Here is a 23,500-nt window from a genome sequence, read left to right on the forward strand (position 1 = left end):
ATTGCTTTTAGGCCCAGAAAAATCAAGAGAGCTGCCCCAGCGATGTTACATAGCAAGGCTGTTGTCAATTCTTCACTAAAATTGACACCCCAGAGCTGGCGTACCTGAAACAAGGATCATCTGTTATTTTCTGTTGGGCAACAATGTTCTCCTAACTTTAAGGCGATCTTTAGCTAAAGAATATCCTGGTGCATGCTGTGGTCGCTGGCGTCTCTACACAACACTGCGCAAGGCCTCTGTTATATGCCGCCTACAGGAATTGAATTTCACATTCCCCCAACGCACAACCAAGCTATAGAACAGGAGCCTGGTGGGAGGTGGTATTAGACTTGCAATTAGGAGCTATGCTTTATTATTTGATACTACTCCTGGGCAATCTGAGATCTTCCTGGCAAGGTGAGGCCTGGGGAACACTGGCAAGGCAGGCGTTGAGCTAATGAGGAGAGGAACTCCTCAGAAGGCCTGCCGAACCCCCTCAACTTGGGCAGGGGGGGCAATTCTTGAACAAGTGTTGGCAAAATAGAGTATAAATAACTTAAGAGGTGGTGGAGCACTGTGGTATCATGCGATGCTTATTCAAGGCAGTGGAACTTTTGCCAATGGCATCTCAGGATATATAAAGCCTTTCTCCCCTGCCCCAACCACACCATATGTAAAATTATGGGTTTTATCCAACTAAGCTATACACATTCAAATTAATGGATTTTAGTTGTGCCCATTATTGTCACTGGGTCTACTGTGAGTTCAGCTACCATCAGCTATAATCCTATGTTATCAGCATAATCACACTTGTCCGTGCAGAGTAACAGGAACAAGAACAGTTCAATTCAGGGAATATCTCCCATTAGATATTAATAGTTGCTGGTTGCTATAAAAGAACACAAGCATCTTGACAGCTAAAGCAAAACCTAGCATGTGGGTGGAAAGTATTTTTGCTTCCCTGAATATGAAAACCATGTGAAAGGCAAAAGCCATCCCCTAAAGAGGGTAAGAAAAAATTCTGTGTGCTTATCATGTAGGTGATCATTACCACCCAGGAACCAATTAGATCACAAAGTCCCGTCCCCCCACTTGCACTGCCAAAATGCCTCCCCTGCCCCAATGCAGGGAGCGGGGACTAACAGTCACAGGAAAATGTCTCTACACAGACAAATTGCTCTCCCCTTGGTGAAGAGGTATCTTACCCAGAGGAAAATGCAGCATATCCGTTAACAAATGCTTCCCCAGGGGTTCAAAGTTTTTGAAGTGATCGTGTTTGAATGGGGAATTATTAAACAGAGAATTATTTCAGAACCTAAATGCAGTTCAATACATTATCATGCCACCACAATGATCTGAGTGTATTCCTTTGGGTTTCTAAGCATCAGTCCCTGAAAGCCGGTCATACACCCAACAGACATGGAAAACAGAAAGAGCAGTGGAACGGCATTTATGGGTGCAATTTATGCAAAACATGCACTTCAAACAGGAAACAAAATGCATGCAAGAGACACAGAAGGTTTTAGATTTCTGTTCAATTCCAGATATTGGTCTGTAAAACAATATATATATATATATATTGATTGGATGAAAGGTTGCTTACAAAAAAACACTGAAATACAAATTACGTATAGTAGCCCACAGGAACTATAGGATGATGCAGAAACAAGTGTCAAAACAAGGCCACCCAGTTACCTTCTGTATATGGAATGGGAGGCCTCTTATCTGCCTCAGGCAACAAAATCTCTTGAGCCAGTCTTGTTGGCAGCTAGCCTATACTGTGTCATGCTCTAGTCATATTGCAAATGGAGACGAGTCAATTTATATGTTTAGGTCATGGGTGGGGGGGGGGCATCCAATTTGTGGGTGATTCTGTTTGTGAGTAGCATCACTTGGGAAGAGTCTGCAAAAAGTCATTGGAAGCATGGTGCCCTGGTAATAAAGAAATCCCTGCCCTTAAAATGTTCCCACTTTTGTCCTCTACAATGTAATGCTCACATGAGCTATTCTTAGGCCAATTCACCTATTATCAATCAGCTCATGCTCTAGATTTTAATATTTTAAAACAGATGACTCACAATACACTCTGGAACTCTCTCTGAGCTGCCAAGGGGAAGTGAAGTGGCAGGCAGCCACATCCAGACACCTGCTTTCCCCCTTGACCCCCCCCCCCAATCCACCACCACTACCACTGTGCCATTTCAGCAAAAGAATCTGGGGGGGGGGTCTCCAGGGCTCCCCAAACAAAGGTCAAACCTACTCACATCTGCCCTCTGAACTTCAATAAGAGAGCTACCACTTGTGGCCAATAGTCATGACTCAATGGAGAAGCAGATGTTTCCATGCTGCAATCACCTCCCCATTGTTCTTTGTGCAGATGAAATAAAAGGGTTTCTCCATCCCCTTTTGAGAACAGAGCGCGCGCACACACACACACACACACACACACACACACAACTTCCCAGCACAAATGGTAACTGGGCTTTGTATCTGTGACTCAATACGCCTTTGGCTTTGCTTTCACTGCAAGAGCAAGATTGTGTTGGGGGGGAACTAGCTTACCTTCTTGGCAGGGGTAGATGAGCACTTACTGTTCATCCCCTTGCCACAGCTCTGTTCTGAAGAGATCCTACTTCGCAGCAGGGCCTAAGCACTGCCAGTTCAGAAAACAAGGAACATGATGGGTCTCCTTATAGGTTCCTTCTAGCCAGAGTATTGGGAACACTGTGCCAAAACAAAACCCAAACATTTCTATGCAAAAGAAAAAGGGGTGGGGGTTGGAAGCATCAAGGTTTGCAAGACTGAACACAATGGTACTAGGGGAAAGCCAGGGCCCCGGGGAATCTGAGCTTCCTCCGGACCTCTTTGTCAGGGCAGGCTACTACTACTACTACTTCTACTACAACTATTACTACTACTACTAATTTATTGTTTATACCCCACCCATCTGGCTGGGTTTCCCCAGCCACTCTAGGCAGCTCCCAACCGAATATTAAAAACACAATACAGCATTAAACATTAAAAACTTTCCTAAACAGGGCTGCCTTCAGATGTCTTTTAAAAGTAAGATAGATGACATCTAATGAGAGGGCATTCCACAGGGTGGGCGCCACTACCAAGAAGGCCCTCTGCCCTGGTTCCCTGTAACCTCACTTCTTGCAGTGAGGGAACCGCCAGAAGGCCCTTGGCGATGGAGCTCAGTGTCCGGGCTGAATGGTGGGAGTGGAGACGCTCCTTCAGGTATACTGGGCCGAGGCCGTTTAGGGCAGGGGTCAGCAACCTAAGGCCCATAGGCCACAAGCAGCCCATGGGAGGTTGCCGCTTTGTGCGGCTCCTGTGTGCCGCGCTTAACCGGCATGGAGCAGAGCGAGGACTGCCTTCTGCGATGTTGGTTGGCTTCCCATTGGCTGCAGAAAGCTCCTGCAGCCAATGGGAAGCTGCGCACGCCTCCTCCGTGCTGGAAGGAGCACCAGAAATAGTGTTTGTGCATATGTGCGTGCCCACCATGGCATCTGCGGGACCATGAACCGGCCCAAGCCACAAAAACTTCACCGACCCAGGTTTAAGGCTTTAAAGGTCAGCACCAACACTTTGAATTGTGCTCAGAAATGTACTGGGAGCAAATGTAGGTCTCTCAGGACTGGTGTTATGTGGTCTCGGCGGCCACTCCCAGTCACCAGTCCAGCTGCCACATTCTAGATTAATTGCAGTTTCCGAGTCACCTTCAAAGGTAGCCCCTTCATAATACAGGTTATCAGTGGCACTAGACACCAGGGCTCCAGCTAAGGGTGCTGTGGATTGTAGGGTGAGAAAAGTGAGACCACCACCAGGGCCTGCCCCACTATTAAGCAGATTGATGCTACTGCCTCAGGCAGTTTGTTTTAGGTGTCATAAAAGGACAGGAAATTGTTGATTAATCTCATCATAATACAGTATAATAACTTTTCCAAGGAAAAGTGCTTATGGGATTTTCTGCCTCAGGTGCCGATAGCAACTTTGCTGGCCTTGGGTAATCCCACTTTGACTCTGACTCTTAGGCAGCAAAATCTACTGGGCCACCCCTGGCAACCAGTGTGGCACAATGGTTAGAGTGTTGGACTAGAACCTGAGAGAGCAGGGTTCAAATCCCCACTCAGCCGTGAAGCTCACTGGGTGACCTTGGACCGGTCACCATCTCTTAGCCTGACCTACCTCACAGGGTTGTTGTGAGGATGAATGGGGGGGCATGCACACCACCTTGAGATCCTTGGAGTGGTATATAAATGTAATAAATAAATGAAATTTCTGGGCCTTGTCACCACATATTGTCTCATCCACACTGTACATTTAAAACACATGGCTCCCCCCTCAGAACCCTGGGAACTGTGCTCTGATAAGGGCACTGAGAACCACAGCTATATGAAACTACTGTTTCCAGAGTTCTTTGGGAGGAGCCATGTGCTTTAAGCATACAGTGTGGGTGTGACATCTCTCTTAGCCTTTACTGAAACAGGATGCTGTCTTGTACTGAGTCACAGCACTGATCCATCTAGTTCAGTATTGCCTACACCGCTGGTCTTCAACAGGTGGGTTGTGGGTTGCAGACTGATCCAAGGAGGGTCACAACAAGAGCACTAACACCATGCAGATATGTAAGATTAAGAAATGGGTCCCCAAATGCATGCTTGGCTTAAAGCTGATCCTAGGTCTGAAAAGGCTGGAGATACCTGACCTTCACTGAACAGCAGCAGCTCTCCAGTCGGACAGAGGTCTCTTCTTGAGATGCCAGGGACTGAACCTGGGACCTTCTGGACACAAAGCAAGTTGCTCTACCACTGAGCTACAGCCCACCCCACATGCTTCTGCTGCTTATGGGGAGGAGGAAAGAGCAATGCAGAACACTCAACATAGAAAACTGTCTTATACCAGATTAGGCTATTTGTCCACTAGCTCAGTATTGTCTGCTCTGATTGGCGGGGGGGGGGGTGTCTTTGCCATCACATGCCTTTAGCTGAAGTTGCCAAGGTCTAAACTCGGGTCACTCAGCCTGCAATGCATGTGTGCATGTGCTTTGATGCCACTGACTAAGCTGTGGTCCTATCCCCACCCCCACATCAGCACTGCACCACCAAGCCTGGATAGCTCACTTGGTTAGAGCATGGTGTTGATAATGCCAAGGTTGCAGGTTCGATCCACACCTGGGACAACTGCATATTCCTGCATGCAGGGGGTTGGACTAGATGATCCTCAGCGTCTCTTCCAACTCTTTGACTCTATGATTCACTGACTTCAGGGCTAGCTAGGAACCTGCCTTTAAAAGCTGAGTTTTTCAGGATGCTAAGTTCTGCAATATATACAGTCAGAATTGTGGAATACATATGCTACTCCTTCTTCGGGTAGGTGTATTTGCAGTTTTAAAGTGATTTTTTTAAAAAGTTCAAAACACACACTAAAAGTTCAGAACTTTGTTGATCCCCTCTACCAGTCTCTGCCACTTTATTCCACAGAATTGGCCCAGGGGATCAGCCAAAGAGGCAACACATACAATTTAGACGACCAACTTTTTGCCATCAGAACGGAAGGAAGTGATTCCTCCAGAACTAATCTATTTCCAGGTTTGCACTAACAGCACAGAAAGCTGCCATGCAAACATGTCATAGCACCCTGTGGGCTGTAGACAAAACAGGGCATTTGGAGAAATACCAGCATGGCTGAAGTTTAAGGCAGCAGTTCTCCTGTAGCAAGAAAAGGATCTGCAGCACCTTCATATCCAATTATACCTACACAAATCACAATGCCAATGTCATGGGGGGGGGGGCAGGGGCATGTAGCTGAGGAGAAAACTGAACATAAATTTCAACTTAACCACATTTGAGGTCCAGCTCCAACCACTGCTACATACTTGCAAAAAAATTCACACACACACACCAGCCGACACCTCCCCCACCAACCCATTAACCATCTTGCAAACTTATGGCTTTGTTGATCCTTCCCATCTTGAGAGATCAAAAGGAGGTGGCAATGAAGAGCTACAGAAAAGGAACGCACCCATTTTCTTCTGACTTGCCTGTCAGTTTTTGGAATGGGTGGGCATCAAAACATTGTCAAGCAAAACAAACGGGAAGGGAGAGGGGAGGAGACCAGCTGCAACCTCATACTTGTCTGGGCTACACAACAAACTGCAAGCTTGTGGCAACTCCTGCTTCGCCCCTCTCTCAAGGGGAGGGGGGTGAGGCAGAGTCTGCCGGCCGGCCCGTCGCAGGGACAATTAAAACAGAAGTAGTACCAGAAGACCACACACCTAAAACATCAGACACAGAGATAAGTGTGTGCAGGCATACATGGAAACATGACATGCTCTTCCGAAAAGACACACACTTTCCTACCTGACCATTAATCAGCACAAAGGTGAACAGTTTTTATTAGCAGATGCCAGTCATACTAGACACCGCATTCAACTCTGCCTCAGTTTACCGCCTGTTAAATAGCACTAGCAGCCAGCGACTGCACAAGGATGCAAGATGAATGGGTTAAAGGGGCCTTCGTGCTTAATAACACGCCGTTTGCTCAAACTCACAGGCTTTCTTTTCAGAGAAGAATAAGCGCCCCAGACAGACCCCCGCGAACAGTACCCTCCTTTTCTCTCAAATCTTCTGCGCAGGGGGGAAAGAGGCACCTCATCTCAGAGGCCTCTAGCCTCCCCCTCTATTTATTTGTTTGTTTTAAAATCCACCCGTTTCATGACCTGGCCGAAACCAAAAAAGCAGGCAACTCACCAGCCTTAACGCCCACCACTACCCCGCGGTGTCGAGGGGCCTTTGCTCAGTTTCTCCCGGTGTCGTTTCTTTTCGCAATCCCCGAGCACAAGTCTCGCAATCCCAGCGGCGGATGCGATGCGCGATTCCCGCCACCACCACCAACACACCACCGGCCTCCGGCTGTTCCCCGCCGGCCTCGAACCACGACGGTGAGGGGTAGAGGGAGCCGGGGGGCCTTCTCAGCTCTGGGAAGGGGATGGAAACCCACACACGGGAACGAGCGGAACACGGGTGCGCCCCATTGGCAGGGGGGAAAGGGGGGTGGGAGAGAGTGCCTGCGCCAGGATCCCTTTCCTCCCCCTCCTCTTCGTCCTGCGTCCTCCCTCCCTCGCTCCCTGTCGGCTCTACCTACCCTCGAAGTCGGAGATGATACCTTCCAGGTGCGCGTTGACCGCTGGGTCGGACATCGCCGCGCTCGGCTCCGGCTGGGCAAAGCGCCCCCTCCCCAAGTTCCCGGCAAGGTCCCGAGCGCGGCGGCGGCGCTGCGCGGCGGGGCTGGGCGCCTTCGGACGGCCCCCTAGCCGCGAGAGGGGCGGACAGGCGGTCGAGAGGGGCGGGCTGCCGAAGCTCTCGCAGGCAGGATCCCCCGCCCCGTGGGCTCGTCCTGTTGCACAGGCTCGAATGAATGGAGGCAGGCAGGCAAGGAAGGCAAGGCGAGCAGGGAAAGCGCGGCCCTCCCCGCCCCTCTGCTCTGGGCAGCTTCGCGTGCGCCCGCCCGGCTTCCCCTCCGCGCACTGGCTGCGCCGCACGCCTGTCAAGGCGAACCCGAGCAGGGCCAAGCAGACGAGAAAGCTGGGTGGGCAGGACGCGTGCGACTCCTCCTGCCCCCCTTCTCCAGCCGAGCCGAGGGGGATCCGAGCAAGCTCAGCACCAGGCTGCAGGCAACGCCCCAAGCCCGCGAGGCACTCAGCCCAGGGGAGGGCCGGGCCCGGCCGCCTCCTGCTCCAAAGATGCTCCAGCACCGAGGGGGCAAAAGGCTGGGCTCCGGAGACGGCACCCCCCACCACTTGGAACAGCGCGAAAACTCAATCCAGGCGAGGGGGGTGGGCTTTGGAGCATGTGTAGAGCACCTTTTCTTCACCAGTGCGGAAGTGGGCACAAATGTCTAACCAGTCTCCCGATATAGCTTGGACGGTAGGCCAGGGCAGACGTGCCAAAGTAGAAATGGTGTGCTTTTTTGATTGATCGATTGATTGACTGAGTGAGTGAGTGAGTGATTGAACATTAGGAAGAACTTTCTGACAGTAAGATCTGGAAGACAGTGGAAAGGACTCCCTCGGGAGGTAGTGGACTGTCCTTCCTTGGATGTTTTTAAGCAGGAGCTGAATGGTCATCTGCCATGAATGCATTAGCGGTGATTCCTACATTGCAGGGGGGGTTGGGCTAGATGACCCTCGGGATCCTTTCCAAACATATTCTATGTGTATGTTTATGCTAAGCACTCCACATCTAGGCTAGCAGAACAAATCCTTGGCATCTTTCTTTTTACAGCTAGCAAGTGCAATCAGAGAGAGAGAAAGAGAAATGTTAATGGCTGATGTTGTGTTTAGACCTAGGACTACATCCTATACATCAGCTGAAGGCGCAACACCGTTTTATTTATCTATCGTCCTGCCACATTTATAAGGATCTCAGGTCAAAGTAGCATAAAGGAAACAGTCTGTTTTTATCCTTACAACAACCCTGGGAGGTAGAGTGAGAGAGGCAGAGATGAGAAATAGCAGGGGCCAGGAAGAACCCACCTGAAAAGCAAATCAGTGGTTATCTTGTCTTAAGCTCCTTGGAAGAAAGGAGGGTATAAATATAACGAATCCAGTTACCTAAAGTAAACAGGAAGAGCAATCCTATGGAGGAAAGGGAGAGTCAGCGGTGGAGGAACCACCATATCCTAAGCGTTGCTGGACACAGCAGAAGGTAGTGGAGCTGTCTTCCCTCTCCCTGTTTTTTCCTATTGGAGAGAAAATGATTACAGCAGCTCCAGGGATTATAGTTATTCTATCCTGTGAGGTGAACAGGAGGATTTGGGATCCATGACCCCCTATGAGCTACATGGTGGAGGTGGCAGAGGTTGCTGCCACCACAGTGAGGGGGACCTTCAGCCACAGACCTCTCCCACACCACCAGTGAAGGGGCCAGGTCCACAACAGCCAACATCCTCTCTGGGAGCTTAGGATTCTTCTTCTGCAAAAAAGGATGATGAATGAATCTCTAAGAGAGTCTGTGTACTGGTCCAGTAAATGCTTCCGCTGCGCAACCAGCAACAGTTCTCTTTGCAGAGCATTAATTAAATCCAGTGCAGAGATTCTTGTTGCAGTACAAGCTTCAGAGTCTCAGCAGCAAAGAAATAACGACATAGGGAAGCCTGTCTTTCCAAAGACAGGTTTATTGCAGAAAGATAACAGAAACACCTCCGGAGCTTTCAGACATTTTTGCTTCACGCCCCGCAGGCAGAGAAAACAAACACTCTTTATATACTGAGCAACTTAACAACTTAACGAGCTTGACTACTTAAAGTCACATGACATTGCTAACTTGCCAGCGTCTTAGGTTTCACACCCTAACACCCCCTCTCGCTGGCAATACAAAAACAAAATTACTTCAGACCCATTTCTTCACAAAAGTTTTCATGCCGCTGAAACCCAAGCGGTTTTGTAAAACCATCAGCTTGATTTTCATGACTGGGACAGTAATTTAATTTAACAATTCCTGCTTTTACCGTTTGACAAACATTTTGAAAGCGGATATCCAAATGTTTTGTACGACCTTTAAACTGCCCATTTTGTGCTAACTTAAGACACGGTTGATTATCACCCCATACAGTGATTGGGGTGATGGCCTTTTCATACATCTCTTGTGCCAAGCATTTGTAAAATTCTAGATCTCTACATAACTCAGATAAGGCACAGAACTCAGCTTCTGTTGACGACAAAGCAATCAGGTTCTGTTTCTTGGATCTCCACCCAATCAGAGAGTTACCAAATTTTATTACACAGCCAGACACTGATTTTCTATCCTTTAAATTTCCCCAATCACTATCTGCCCAACAAGTAATCTGTGCTTGTCCTTCAGCAGATAATTCAAGGCAAAAATCTTTGGTGTATTGTAAATATCTTAACACTCTTTGAATTCCTTTCCATGCATTTACACTAGGTTTTGAAGCTTCTCTGCTGAGTAAGTTAACAGCGTAAGCAATATCTGGTCTACTCCATTGCGAAAGATGAAGTAAGCTTCCCAGTGCTGACTGAAAGATTTCAGCACTCTTGAATTCAGCACTATCCTTGAACTCATTGTCTTTTACAAAACCCATTTCCATTGGTGTTCTAACACCTGCACACTCTGTCATGCCAAACTTTTTCAACATTTGCAATATCTTGCCTTTTTGATTCAGTAGAAAACTGCCATTTTTGGTCCTATCTATCTGAACACCAAGATAGACCTTTACATCACCAAGATTCTTAACTTTGAAGTGTTTATTTAACTCTTTGGCTAGTTTTTTTACTTGTTCTTGTGTCTTTGAAGTATAAATCAGGTCATCTACATAAACAAGCAAAGATTCTTGAGCATCTCCTGAACCTCTGAAATATAAGCAATTGTCAGCCTTGCTCCTGCTAAAACCAATGCCTACCAAAACGTCATTCAAACACTCATTCCAATTATGAGCAGATTGCTTGAGTCCATAAATAGATTTATGTAGTTTCCATACCTGATTTGATTTACCAACTTTCAATCCTGGCGGAAGCTCCATATAGAGCTCTTCAGCCAAGTCTGAATGAAGATAAGCTGTAGAGACATCCAATTGATTCACTTTGAACCCTTTCTGAGCAGCAACTGCTAATAGTGCCCGTAGGGTTTCACTCCTTGAAGTGGGCGCATAGACTTCAGAATAATGTAACCCCTTTCTTTGCGTAAAACCTCGAGCTACAAGCCTTGCTTTGTACTCTGGTTTCCCCATCGCTGTTGTCTTTATCCTGTACACCCACCTACAACTTACTGCCTTGGTACCTTCTGGCAGTTTGGTGATGGAAAACACACCCAGTTCTTTCATAGAATTCAATTCTTTTTGCATGGCCTCACGCCACCTACTGGCCTCCTCCTGGGGTAATTGCTCAACCTCCTCAAAACTTTCAGGTTCGCAATTTGCCAAACTAGCCCAAACACTAATAGCTTGGTACCTTTCAGGAGGTATACCTTTGTTGGCACGCTTGGAACGCCTTAACAGTTCCTGTGATGTTCCTTCAGTTTCCTCCTCTGACCCAGAATCACTAGTCGTCACCTGTTTGTCACTAGTAGTTGAAGAACTTTCTGATTCTGACTTTACACTCTCTTGCTCTACAGGTGAGCTTTTAGAGCTAGAAGATTCTGACTTTACACGTCTCTCTTGCTGTACAGGTGAACGAGAAGAGCTAGAAGATTCTGACTTTACAGACTTGGGTGAACTAAACGATTTCTCACCCTTGTCCTCAGACTCAAATTCCTCAGCCTGTTCTGGAACTAATACCTGCCCTGGGGCCTGAGTTTCGTTGTTACTGTTCACCACGTCAAATAGTATGTCAGGATTTCCATGAATTTTATTCCAACCATCCTGTTCACAAAATTCCGCACTTCTGCTGATTGTGATTTTCGTTTGATTGCCTTCTACATTCACAAATCTCCAACCTTTTGTGTTTGCTTGATAACCACAGAAAAACATTTCTTTAGATCTAGGATCGCCTTTCCTACGTTGTGCCCTAGGCACCAGCACATAAGCACGACATCCAAAAACTCTTAGATGATCAATTTTTGGTTTTTTTTCAAATAGCATAAAGTAAGGAGTGTTGCCTACTGTGCTATTGTACACTCTGTTAAAAGTATAATTCGCATACAGTGCAGCCTCAGCCCAAAACCGCTGTGGAAGTCCAGAATCAAACAGCAAAGCAGCAATGGCTTCCTGTAATGTTCGAAATTTTCTTTCAGCAACTGCATTCTCCTGTGGTGAATAGGGATTGGTAAGTCTATGAACTATACCTTTCCTTTTTAACCACGTCTCCAGCGTGTGGTTCACATATTCCCCACCACGATCTGATTGTATTTTACGCACCCTGGTGTCAAATTTACATTCGACTTCTTCAATCCAATCCATCAGGATGGAAGCTGCTTGCGATTTTTCTTTCAGAAAGAAAACCCAACTAGCCCTTGAAAAATCATCCACCAAAATTTGCATAAATCTCGCACCTCCAAGCGATTTGACTGGCATAGGGCCACACACGTCTGTGTGCACAAGTTCAAAGGGTTTCTTGCTTACTCTGTCAGATCTAGGATAGTTACATGTCTTAACCTTAGCATGTTTACAAGCACAACAATCCAGAAAATTTGGACAGGGTTTAATGTTACACTCCTCAGCTAAATCTGGCATCTTGCTTACATACTTAAAGCATATATGAGCTAACCTTCTGTGTAGTAGATGTGCACAACCTGTATGAGGAGCCTTATTTACACACTTAGCTTGTGCTTCACCTGTTGAACATCTACCTGCTGCTAACTGCTCTTCATCCAAAACAAAAAGCCCATCCTCACAGGGAATTTTAACTAGCTCCTTCCCCTGTTTCGAAATGGTGCACACATCATTTTCAAACTCAACCTTAAAACCACTTTTTACCAGGCATGACACACTCAAAAGTCCATTCTTCATTCCTGGAAGAACGAAAACAGGAAGGTTAGTTTGCAAACAATTAACATAAATTGTGCCTTTAAGGTTCATTTCTCGTTTACTATTGTCTGCTATAGTCACAGTTTTTGCAACTGGTAGTGTCTTGCAGTTCTTCAAGCTGCCACTAGATGTCGCTGGAACTAAACTGTGACTGGCTCCACTGTCAATTATCCACTTCAAGGTTTGTTGGCTCCTTTTAGGACTCTGTTGTGCTGCCATTGCAGATAGTCCCTTATCAGCACCTGCTCCCCCTCTGGATCGTTGATTCTTGTAGCTCTCACTTCGTCTTCCCCTGTAGCTCCGGAAACTGACCTTGGACTGTTGAAATTCCTGTTGCTTTTCAGGACACTTTGCTATCAAATGAAACCTGCTGCCACATCGAAAACATGACTTGCTGGCCATAGCAGACACTTGTGAGGCTTCCTTACAGCTCTGCCTGCTAGTTCCCCCACGCTCTATGGTGGCTCTATGGTGAATTCGCCTAAGAGCTTCCCAAATTTCAAATGCAGACCTTAAATTTTCCACATGAGGTAATTGGGAATCGTCTATCGATACCATCAACATGCATCTAGCTTTAGTGTCCATTTTATCATGTTCCCTGTTCTGAGCATGTGCAGCAGCCTGTTGCTCTGCTGTGGCATCTGCTGCAACAACCACAAACGGCTTTCGCCTCTGGACATAGTCAGCCCACACTTCTTTGGCTTCCAACCAGACTTGAGCCCTCTTAGACCACTGCACGTAATTAGCAGAGTTCAACTTTGTAAAGGGAACCTGGAAATTTTCCACTGCCATTCTTGGGGTCTGCTGCTACTCCCTCTGTGTGCCCTTGCTTCTCTTTCCCCTTGGGATTTGTTTTACTCACTTTTCAGACGCCTCCAGCCTCCTCTGAAGCCTTTTAAACTTTTTTCCTTCCGTCTCTTCACTAGCAACCTACCACCGTCCTCTGTTTTTATTAACAAAACAAAAACACAACGGGAGGTCAAGCTAGCCTTTTGCAGCTAATGAAGCTGTAAATCTTCACTTACGCAGCTCTCTCAACTTTCTGCAGCCTCTCAGTTCCTTTAAGAGCTGGATTTACGACCAAGCCGGTCTTCTCTCATCCGAAAGCTGCTTTCACTTTCTCTGCACACAATACAGCTGTAGAAACGTAGAAGGATCCATAACCTAAGAGAGTCTGTGTACTGGTCCAGTAAATGCTTCCGCTGCGCAACCAGCAACAGTTCTCTTTGCAGAGCATTAATTAAATCCAGTGCAGAGATTCTTGTTGCAGTACAAGCTTCAGAGTCTCAGCAGCAAAGAAATAACGACATAGGGAAGCCTGTCTTTCCAAAGACAGGTTTATTGCAGAAAGATAACAGAAACACCTCCGGAGCTTTCAGACATTTTTGCTTCACGCCCCGCAGGCAGAGAAAACAAACACTCTTTATATACTGAGCAACTTAACAACTTAACGAGCTTGACTACTTAAAGTCACATGACATTGCTAACTTGCCAGCGTCTTAGGTTTCACACCCTAACAATCTCCAATAACAGCAGTAAAGACAGGTACATAAGATGCTTGTCATCGTGCCATGATGCATTCTGTGGCACTTTCTGCTGGTAAGCTGATAACCCTTTCCCAGCTGGATGAATAGGCCTGTGCCATGGGTGTCTTTTTATCGTTTTTAAATTCATTTACTGCTATTTTCTGTGATGTTTTCAACTGTTTTCATCTGTTTTATTGCATTGCATATGGTGCCTTGAGAGGGCAATTTATTATTATTATTGATAATAACCTTTTTCATGTTTTCAACATTCTAAGAACATCTGTTAACAATTTATAAATGTCATCTAAAATCCAACTCATAATACAAAAGTGTGCCTGATTTCTCTATAGTGACACAATCTTTCCAGCACTAGTGAAACTTTCCATGTTTAACTATCTGTTTTTATTCACAGCATGACACATAGGACTTTAAAAAAAAATGGAACAGAACTGCTTTCTTTCTTTCTTTTTTAAGAAGAAAAGAAAGAAATCAGAATAATGCCCTCAGCAGGATTCTGTTTAATCTGAGTTAGGAAAAGGTTTGTATCTGCCATACTTTATGAGATCAAAAAGAACAATAAGGGAGCGCTGCCTGCATTGAATGCTTCAAATGGTTTTTGGCTTTAAGTTTGGAACTGTTAAACCACAACATTACAGAGACCTTTGTGCACTCCAGGTCAGTTTGCAGCCGAAGTGTTTTCAAAATATGTGGACATCCTTTATACGTATCGGCAATACATGACAGCATTTAGAAGCAGACCAGTGCCTGCTTTACTGAATGAGCTCACTTGTGCATTTCAGAATCAAAGGTGTTACCAGAGATTGACAAGTGGAAGTGCTCCTTTTGCACTGCTGGTGTCACTTCCTTAGTCCAGCTGCCAGGACTTGCTCCTCCAAAAACATCACAGCTGGAGGGAGAGCTGGCTATTGTTCAATAAACAGTAGGGCTATAGCCCAGTGGAAGAGCAACACTTTGCCTGCAGAGGGTCTCACGGTCAACCCCTCCATGCAGGGCTGAGAGAGACCCCTGTCTGCAACCCTGGAGAGTTGCTGTCAGTCAGTGTAGACAATACTGAGCTAGATGGACTATTGATCTGACTCAGTATAAGGCAGCAACTTCCTGTGTTCCTTTGTACACAGTACAGCAAGCAAGCTGGCTGATCAGTGCCAACAAACTTGGCAGTGGCTCTGAAAGGAAGCTGATGTTTCCTTCTCATACAGTGCCAAAGCATCAGAGTTGCATGTACAATCCCTTTCAGAGACTTTTCCCCAGTGTGTGAGATTTTGATAAATGCTCTTGACTAGAAGAATTGAATGCAAGAAGGGAACTAAAGGTGAACTGTTCAGATATTAACCTAGGCCAAGATATTAACACCAAGGTGGTGCCACCTCTCTTTCTTCTGGTCCTGCCTTTTCCATGAACTCTTTAGCTTGAATTTTTAAGGCTCATGGTATTCAAACTGCTCATTTCATTGTCATGTACTGAGACTGAACCTCAGCAAGCAACCTGAAGCTCATTCCTGAAGCAAAGGGCCAAACTACATGTCATGTTGTTCATGCTGTTTTTTGTTTTTTTGCTTAAGCAGCAGCGAGGCCACAGTCAAAAATGCATGGCTGATCCAGAGCACATTCCTGTCTCAGTTTCTTGCTGCTGCAGGAGGATGTTCAGATTCAGGCCCCACAACTGTTATTCCTTCCAAATAAAAGTGTCCAGTTTTAGCATGCTGTCGCAAAAGCATAAACAATCATAGTAGGCAGTTTGGGGCCTTTATGGCTTGGCAACAGTACAGACCCAGTGCTTTTGATGGGCACCAGTCAGCTAAACCTCAACACTTTGAAGTTCAGTTAATTTCAAAGAGCCGTAATTTCTGTACTAAACTATCCCAATGGAATCAACAGGGCTTACAAACAACAAAATTGACTGCAATGTCTCCAAGCTACTGAAAAGGTCTGTTATATTTTCTGGGTCAATACTATCCTGCAGGGCCATTCAGCAACTGCACTACTGTGATATCACTTACGGATAACACATCAAAGGTTAAGGCTACACTACACCTGATTTGTGGGAGTGAGGAGGAAAGACCATGGATAATTTACTTGGAAATCCACGCCCCTCTCTCCCCTAATTCAGCACCTTCTAAGGCTTGGCTATTCCACAGTAAGGCTTCAATGCTATCCACACTTACTTAGAAGTTAACTTCCAATAAACCATGCACAATAAAACCACACATCCAATTAATTTTCATAGTGCGGGGAGAGAGCCAGGTCAAACTTACAAAGACTTCACATTGACTAGATCATGGTGTGTGATATATATATATATATATATATATATATATATATATATATATATGCTTTCGTAGATTTTCACGGGTACAGGAATGCAGGTTTTGGTGTCCTCGGGTGTCTTCCCGTGTAAAAGTTGGGGTGTCTAGGCGACGTTTCGACGAGGTCTCACTCGTCATCTTCAGGCTGGTGCTTTCGGCTTCTTGTTACTGGAACAGAGCGGGATCTCAATGTTTGAGTTCCTATAAATACTGTAGAGGGGGTGTGGTGTCTAGCCTCCAATGTTCTGGGCAGAGAGGAAGTTCCCAGGCTAGTGTGCCTTTTCTTCTTTTGTTCCTTAATTACTTGAGAGATACCTTGAGTGATTTCTTGAGTGATATCCTGAGTACCACTTAGGTGGGTCATTAGGTGTGGATTAGTTGCTAAAGTCTTTGTGTCTTGACACAAAGACTTTAGCAACTAATCCACACCTAATGACCCACCTAAGTGGTACTCAGGATATCACTCAAGAAATCACTCAAGGTATCTCTCAAGTAATTAAGGAACAAAAGAAGAAAAGGCACACTAGCCTGGGAACTTCCTCTCTGCCCAGAACATTGGAGGCTAGACACCACACCCCCTCTACAGTATTTATAGGAACTCAAACATTGAGATCCCGCTCTGTTCCAGTAACAAGAAGCCGAAAGCACCAGCCTGAAGATGACGAGTGAGACCTCGTCGAAACGTCGCCTAGACACCCCAACTTTTACACGGGAAGACACCCGAGGACACCAAAACCTGCATATATATATATATATATATATATATATATATATATATATATATATATAATTTGTGAAAGACAGTTACTTGCAGTCTGCAGAAAAATAGCTTCTACAACACTGAATCTCCCAGAGATTTCATAAATAGAGAGGGAGAGGAAGTGAAGTCATCAAGAGGAAATCAAGCCTACTTTCTCTATGTTTATTTGGGAAAATGACACCCTTACTTGCAAAGCCTGGGAAACAGAATGGAATAACAGGAAAATCCCACACCCTTTAGAACCAGGATTAGAGAGAGAGACTAGAGGGAAAGTCATGTGGTCATGCTTTTGCTCTTCAGCTAAGACTATGCTCTCCTTAGGGTGTGGATTTATTTTATTTTTTAAAAAAGTCTATTAAATCTCACTTTGTTTCACAACTGTTTATACATAAAGTTAGCAGACAACATCAAAACATCATTTGCCAGAAGGCACACAGCCTAAACAGTGAAGCATCACTTCACGGAAGACATGTGGTCTAGCCTTAGGTAGCATCTCTACAACGTTGCCTCTGGCTACCAGCTTCACATAATATCAGAGACAGGTGCTGTGGTTGCATGTATGTAAATGTGAGAGAGGAAGAGGTGTGAGTGCATGTGTACGTGAGAGACAAGTGCTGCTGTGGAAGAGGGAGCAAGCGTAGTGTCAGTTTCTGAAGCTAAACTGCATCACCATTCAGTCATTTCTCCCAACCTTTGCCAAGCCATTGTCTTTTTCTTTCACATGGAAAGAGGCACAGTACAATGGGAAACCTGCATGCCTTCAACAAGAGCATCATAATGACAGCAGGTATCAGTCATCCATTGGCAGCCATTCTACAAATAGCCTGGCTGACTTCAGGGCTATATAGTTCAGGCAGGAGAGTGTTATATTTCTGAACATTTGAAATGCACTTTGCTTGCCCCCTAATGACTTTAATGAACATATGGCACCGGGTGGGGTGGTTTTCTGCCCTGCGCAGCTTTTCCACATGCATGTTGGATGCAGACAGCTCTTGCTCCTTATTACCCATAAATTGGAGAGAGGCAGGCAGTAACCTTCCGCTCTTCTGTATTCAGAAATGTATTGTTCATGGATAAAACGAATGTGCCCGGGTGAGGTGAAGATGGTACATGGCAGAAACAGAAATGCAGAAACAGGCTGGTCTTGTTTCTGACATTTCCACACCAGATCCCAATTACAGAGCCTATAGGAGAAAGATTAAATGAGTCCCCCATCCCCCTCCAATCTGTGTTGCCAAATGGTTTTCATTCTCATTTTCAGACTCTTGGAAATTTATTTCTGGGGTGGAGGGGGTGGGAAGAGAAGGAGAAAATGAGATTTCCATACCTAACGCAAGAAGAGGCTTCTGGGGCTTTCAGGCAGCAATTCCAGCTGCTGTCCCTCCTTCCACACACATTTTGTATCAGCACAGGCATAAATTCCTCTCCCTTCCATGTCAAGGAGCTTCTGTTTGCTACAGGCAACAGTTCACCTGCAGCTTTGTCTGCATAATGATGCCTACCAGTCACTGGGGAGCACAAGCAGGGAATGCGCTGTTGCGCTCAGGTACTGCTTGCTTGTGGGCTTCCCACAGTCATCTGACTGGCCCCTGTGAGAACAGGGTGCTAGACTAGATGGGCCTTTGGCCTGATCCAGCAGGGCTCTTTGTATGTTGTTAACATTCCTGTAAGAAGCAGCAAGCAACTGCTGCTGAGGGATGAGGAACCTGGTCCCCTTCATATGCCGTTGGACTCCAACTCCCTAATGCGATAGCCAGCATGACAGGTGTCCAAGGATGATGTGATGTTCCAACAACACCTGGAGGGCTAAAGGTTCAACACCCTTGGTTTAGAGATGTTTTCCAACTCATCACTCCCAACATGTGGTGGGCTGACCATGTTCTCCATTGGAGGGCATGTGCCAAAGCTCAGACACCAGAAGAGGCTCACTGTTGACCCCTTCAAATCATCCTGGCCCTGGTCCTCTTCTAAGTCCTGGTTCACTGGTAATGCTAAGTCAAACCATGGCTAAGCAAGAATGTGCAAGTACATGAGTATGTGCAGAAAAAATTGTGGCCGCTTCTCTCCTCCTCTAGTCTTTCAGTCAAACCGTGGGTTGTAGTCAAAGTTTGTTCTTGGCTTGTTCATGGTTTGTCTGTGGGAGACAAAGAACAAACCTGGGTTCAGGTGTAGCACTTGGCCAAACTGGAGCTGAGCTGCACATAGCACAGCTAGCAGGAGGAAGAGCGAAGCAGCCACTCCTGTTACTTAGCCATGGTTTTGACTTTGTGTGATGTGTGAGTTGGGCTTTACACAAGCAGTGGCATAAGCAAGGAGAAGGCACACCAGCCTCCAACAGTCTTGAGCTCTCCTTCTGGGCAATGGGTACAAGCCAGGATTCAGCGAAAGAAGGCAAGTGAATGAGCAACAATGACAGTGGCAAGCAAGTGGTCCCAGTCAGGGAACCGAGGACCCCAACTGAGGGTGTCTTGTCCAAAAGCCCCCTGAAATCTGGAGGTGACACTTGAGTTGGGTCAGGTAAGCTTCTGTACTGTAAATGTACAAATGTATGGGATCAGCTTAAGGAAAGAGATTCATATCCTTTGTAAATTTCAGTATTTTCCAGGCAGGAACCTGACAGGAAAAAATGACTATGAAGTTTCCTCTTTCCTGTATTCTTTCTGATTTTTTAATGTCATTCTTTTCTCATTGCTGCACAGAGACGTCACCTAGATCAGGGTTTGGGAAGAAGGTAAATGGTAGATCTCTGGGTGATTTGTAATAGATCGGCAAGCATTTCTTATTTTTGGTGCTGGAGCTCACCATGTGAATGAGGTTATTTTTCCATATGCCACTACAGACATCCATGAAAAACGGTCTGGGGTGGCCTGGAAAATAATAATAATCACCCTCTTGCATTGTTGAGGCATTACATACAAACAACTAACCATGCAATGCAGGGTGTATTTTCCCTGAGTACAGATTTTGTTGGCAGTTACTGGATCTATACCTAATAACAAAATTTATCTGCCAGTTACATGTTGCAATATACTTGGGAGCTGGCTCAGATATTGTTCCAGGTCATATACTGAACTTTGAAATTCTGAACATGTTGGGCTATTATGCCAATATGACATCTAAGTGTGAAAATGTGTTTTCTGGCCTCTAGGGAATCATATTTGAAGTTAACAATAAAACATTCCTTTGGCTGGGCAGATCTCCAGATTGGCTCTCCTTCTGCACTAGAAGTGAAATTTAGGTGGTTTGCTTCTGCTCTTCTGATATAATGAAAAAGAAGCGTACCTGACAAATGTTAAAGGATATAAAAGATCCCAATTGGAAGACCCATTGCTGAGTTGGCTCAGGACCATTGAATGAAGTGCAAAAGCATCAAGAGCTTATCAGAGCACCTTCTATCAGAGATATTCTCTCTCCTCACACACATACTTTCCTCTCCCAGAGGCAGGTGGCACACACAGCACATTTATGTCCCATTTTCTTTAGAGGGAAACATTTGCTAAATTAAAGCAAAAGAAAAGCAAGGGAGGAAAGAAAAAGGAAGGGGGGATAATTAAAACCTTCCTGTTTCCTTTCTTAGCTGTGGGAGGGGAGCATGTCCCTGGGCTTCCTTTGGTATAGTGAAATATGTACTTAAGATATATAGTAAAGGGAGTTCCTGTCTAATCTATGGGAAATTGGGACTGCGTCTCTGTAATGAGGGAGAGACGGAACGGAGAGAAGCAGAGCAAAAGGCCAGGCAATCATTAAAGCGATGGAGGGATGCATCATAGATGGATGGGGGATATGTGGTGGTGATGCAGGGGTGATGGGGAGGCAGAAGGAGGACTTATAAGAATGAAACAGGAAGCAATTAGAGAGGGGGAGTACTAAGCTGACATTACATGCAACTGACTTCCTATCTTTAGTAATAAAACAAGCTCAAGCAAGGAGGTGGCAAGCCGTGTTCAACAAACCTGGAACCACACTTTCATACATTCTATCAGCCCATCTTAGCTAATGCTTTGCTTCTTGACAAAACACAGTCCTTATGAGCTCCTTGTTAGGACAAGGGTCCCCCTGGTGGGGCTTGCATCCCCAGGTTCAGTGGGGCTTCTACACACTGCCTCTAACCATCTTCTTGAGTGAAAAGTGACTGTGGTGAACCTGAGTCAAGGAAACAGGCCCCTTCCCAGAGCCAGTCCTCAACACAAGGTTATTTTTATTCAAATTGTCTTAAAAATAATTCCAGAATTTAATCCAGATCAAATGATGATGACAATGATTGGGGCAGGGGATTGACTTGAGTCGATGTTGTTTATGTTTGAAGAAAGTGACAGATCTGAAAAGCACTGAAACTGCATTGATTTGCCCTTTGGCAAAGTACTGTTGTTGTTTAGTCGTTTAGTCGTGTCCGACTCTTCGTGACCCCGTGGACCAGAGCACACCAGGCACTTCTGTCCTCCACTGCCTCACGCAGTTTGATCAAACTCATGCTGGAAGCTTCAAGAACACCATCCAACCATCTTATCCTCTGTCGTCCCCTTCTCCTTGTGCCCTCCATCTTTCCCAACATCAGGGTCTTTTCCAGGGATTCTTCTCTTCTCATGAGGTGGCCAAAGTATTGGAGCCTCAGCTTCACGATCTGTCCTTCCAGTGAGCACTCAGGGCTGATTTCCTTAAGAATGGATATGTTTGGTCTTCTTGCAGTCCATGGGACTCTCAAGAGTCTCCTCCAGCACCATAATTCAAAAGCATCAATTCTTCGGTGATCAGCCTTCTTTATGGTCCAGCTCTCACTTCCATACATCACTACTGGGAAAACCATAGCTTTTACTATATGGACCTTTGTTGGCAAGGTGATGTCTCTACTTTACTGTAGTAGATTACTTTACTAGTAGATTACTAAAGTAGATTACTCTACTTTACCCCTTCATGGATCACTGCCCCCTTCATGGATCACTACCTTGCCGTGGCGAAGGGGCTTGAATAACTCAGAGAAGCTATGAACTATTCCGAGCAGGGCACCCAAGATGAACAGGTCATAGTGGAGAGTTTTGACCAAACGTGATCCACCTGGAGGAGGAACCGGCAAGCCACTCCATGGACAAAGAAAACTCCATGGACAAAGACAACAGGCAAAGTACCAGCTGGATTTAATCTGAGGCACTCTGAGACATACAACAAATGGTCCCAGAGTTGCCAGACCTTGCTTTTTGGCAGTAGAGAGGCCGAGGTAGGCAACAGCTCTATATCTGTGTGGGTTTATTTAATACCCAGTTTACATCTTGATGTGTTATTTGCAATGCTGTAGTGAACACGCACACAGTAGGACAGCTCCCATGTGCTTCAAAAGGGCTTGTGCAGGAGAACTTTGTGGATAGATTGTGGTCTTTGCCTTGACCCCTGTGCTTGACAGTTGGGCAACTCCAGCCACCTATCAAAGTTAGATTGTGGAGGGCAAGGTAAATTAAAGATCCAGTCTGCCAGGTAGATCCATTTCCCCTTCTTTGGCATACAGTGTACAGCTTTTGGTTCAGTCTTCTTGCCTAGCTAGCAACACTCAGCTAGCATCTCATAGCAACATAGGGAACTACATTATACCATGTCACACCACTGGCCCATACTGCACAACACGGGCAATGGCTCTGCAGGATTTGATCCAGGAGACATTCCAAGTCTTACCTGAAGATGCCAGGGATTGAACTTGAAACTTTCAGCATGCAGAACATGTGTTCAACCACTAAGATACAGCCTCTGTAGTCTCACACTACCAACAGAAGCAATAGCATCATTTGGTTGCCTTTGTTGTCATATCCATAAATATGCAACAACAACAACAAACAAGAACAACTCCTCTTATCCCAATCAGGAAAATATGAGCAAATCCATACACAAAGTTGGTCAGGAATTCTATGTTATAATTCAGTGACCGGAATGGCCTCATTCTGCAGTTTATCCCTACAAGTCATATTTACATATATTGTATTTACTTGGCTCTATCCTCTCGTACATTTTTGTTGTTGTGAATATGCCAGACAGGGACATACGCCTGAACTATGTATTAATTTTGTTGCCATATATTCATGAAGCAGTTACCGCTCCGCCTTGAAATCTCATCTAACCTCAATAAGCAACTTAGCAGACACCAGCAATGCCATGCTAATTCATTTTCCTGAAGGGAGGGAAGTTACTTACCGTAATCATTCCCAAGACAGCAAAGTGAAATCAGAGATCTGGTGATACTAAAAAGTTATTAAAGTTAGTGGGGAATTTGGGAAAACAGCAATGAGCTGACAAGCATGTGATGGTCTGGAAGAGATTTGTTTCCAGGGACACATAGTAATTCAGGTCTTTTAAAGGGGGTACATAGCAATGCCAAGGAAAGTCTAGAGCAGCCTCCCTCAACCCGGTGTCCTTCAAATAATTCTGAACTACAACTCTCAGCAT

The 23,500-nt window shown here is 45.6% G+C and overlaps 1 protein-coding gene across 5 annotated transcripts in view; it reads right to left on the reverse strand.

The window, feature by feature from the left end:
• Nucleotides 1-23,500, reverse strand: part of SEPTIN9 (septin 9) — a 215,326-nt gene that overhangs the window by 110,206 nt on the left and 81,620 nt on the right. Inside the window, exon 1 of one of the 5 annotated variants that reach the window (XM_083725860.1) lies at nucleotides 7,129-7,679. The exons of 3 other annotated variants lie outside the window; for them this stretch is intronic. In XM_083725860.1, coding sequence (XP_083581986.1) covers nucleotides 7,129-7,183 — 55 coding nt within the window. In that variant the 5' untranslated portion in view covers nucleotides 7,184-7,679. Of the gene's footprint in view, nucleotides 1-6,734; nucleotides 7,680-23,500 lie in introns of those variants that run through there. One more of the 5 variants, XM_083725864.1, reaches the window with a different exon arrangement.

This window comes from Podarcis gaigeae, assembly GCF_964106915.1.
Source record: "Podarcis gaigeae genome assembly, chromosome: 2".
Taxonomy (NCBI): domain Eukaryota; kingdom Metazoa; phylum Chordata; class Lepidosauria; order Squamata; family Lacertidae; genus Podarcis; species Podarcis gaigeae.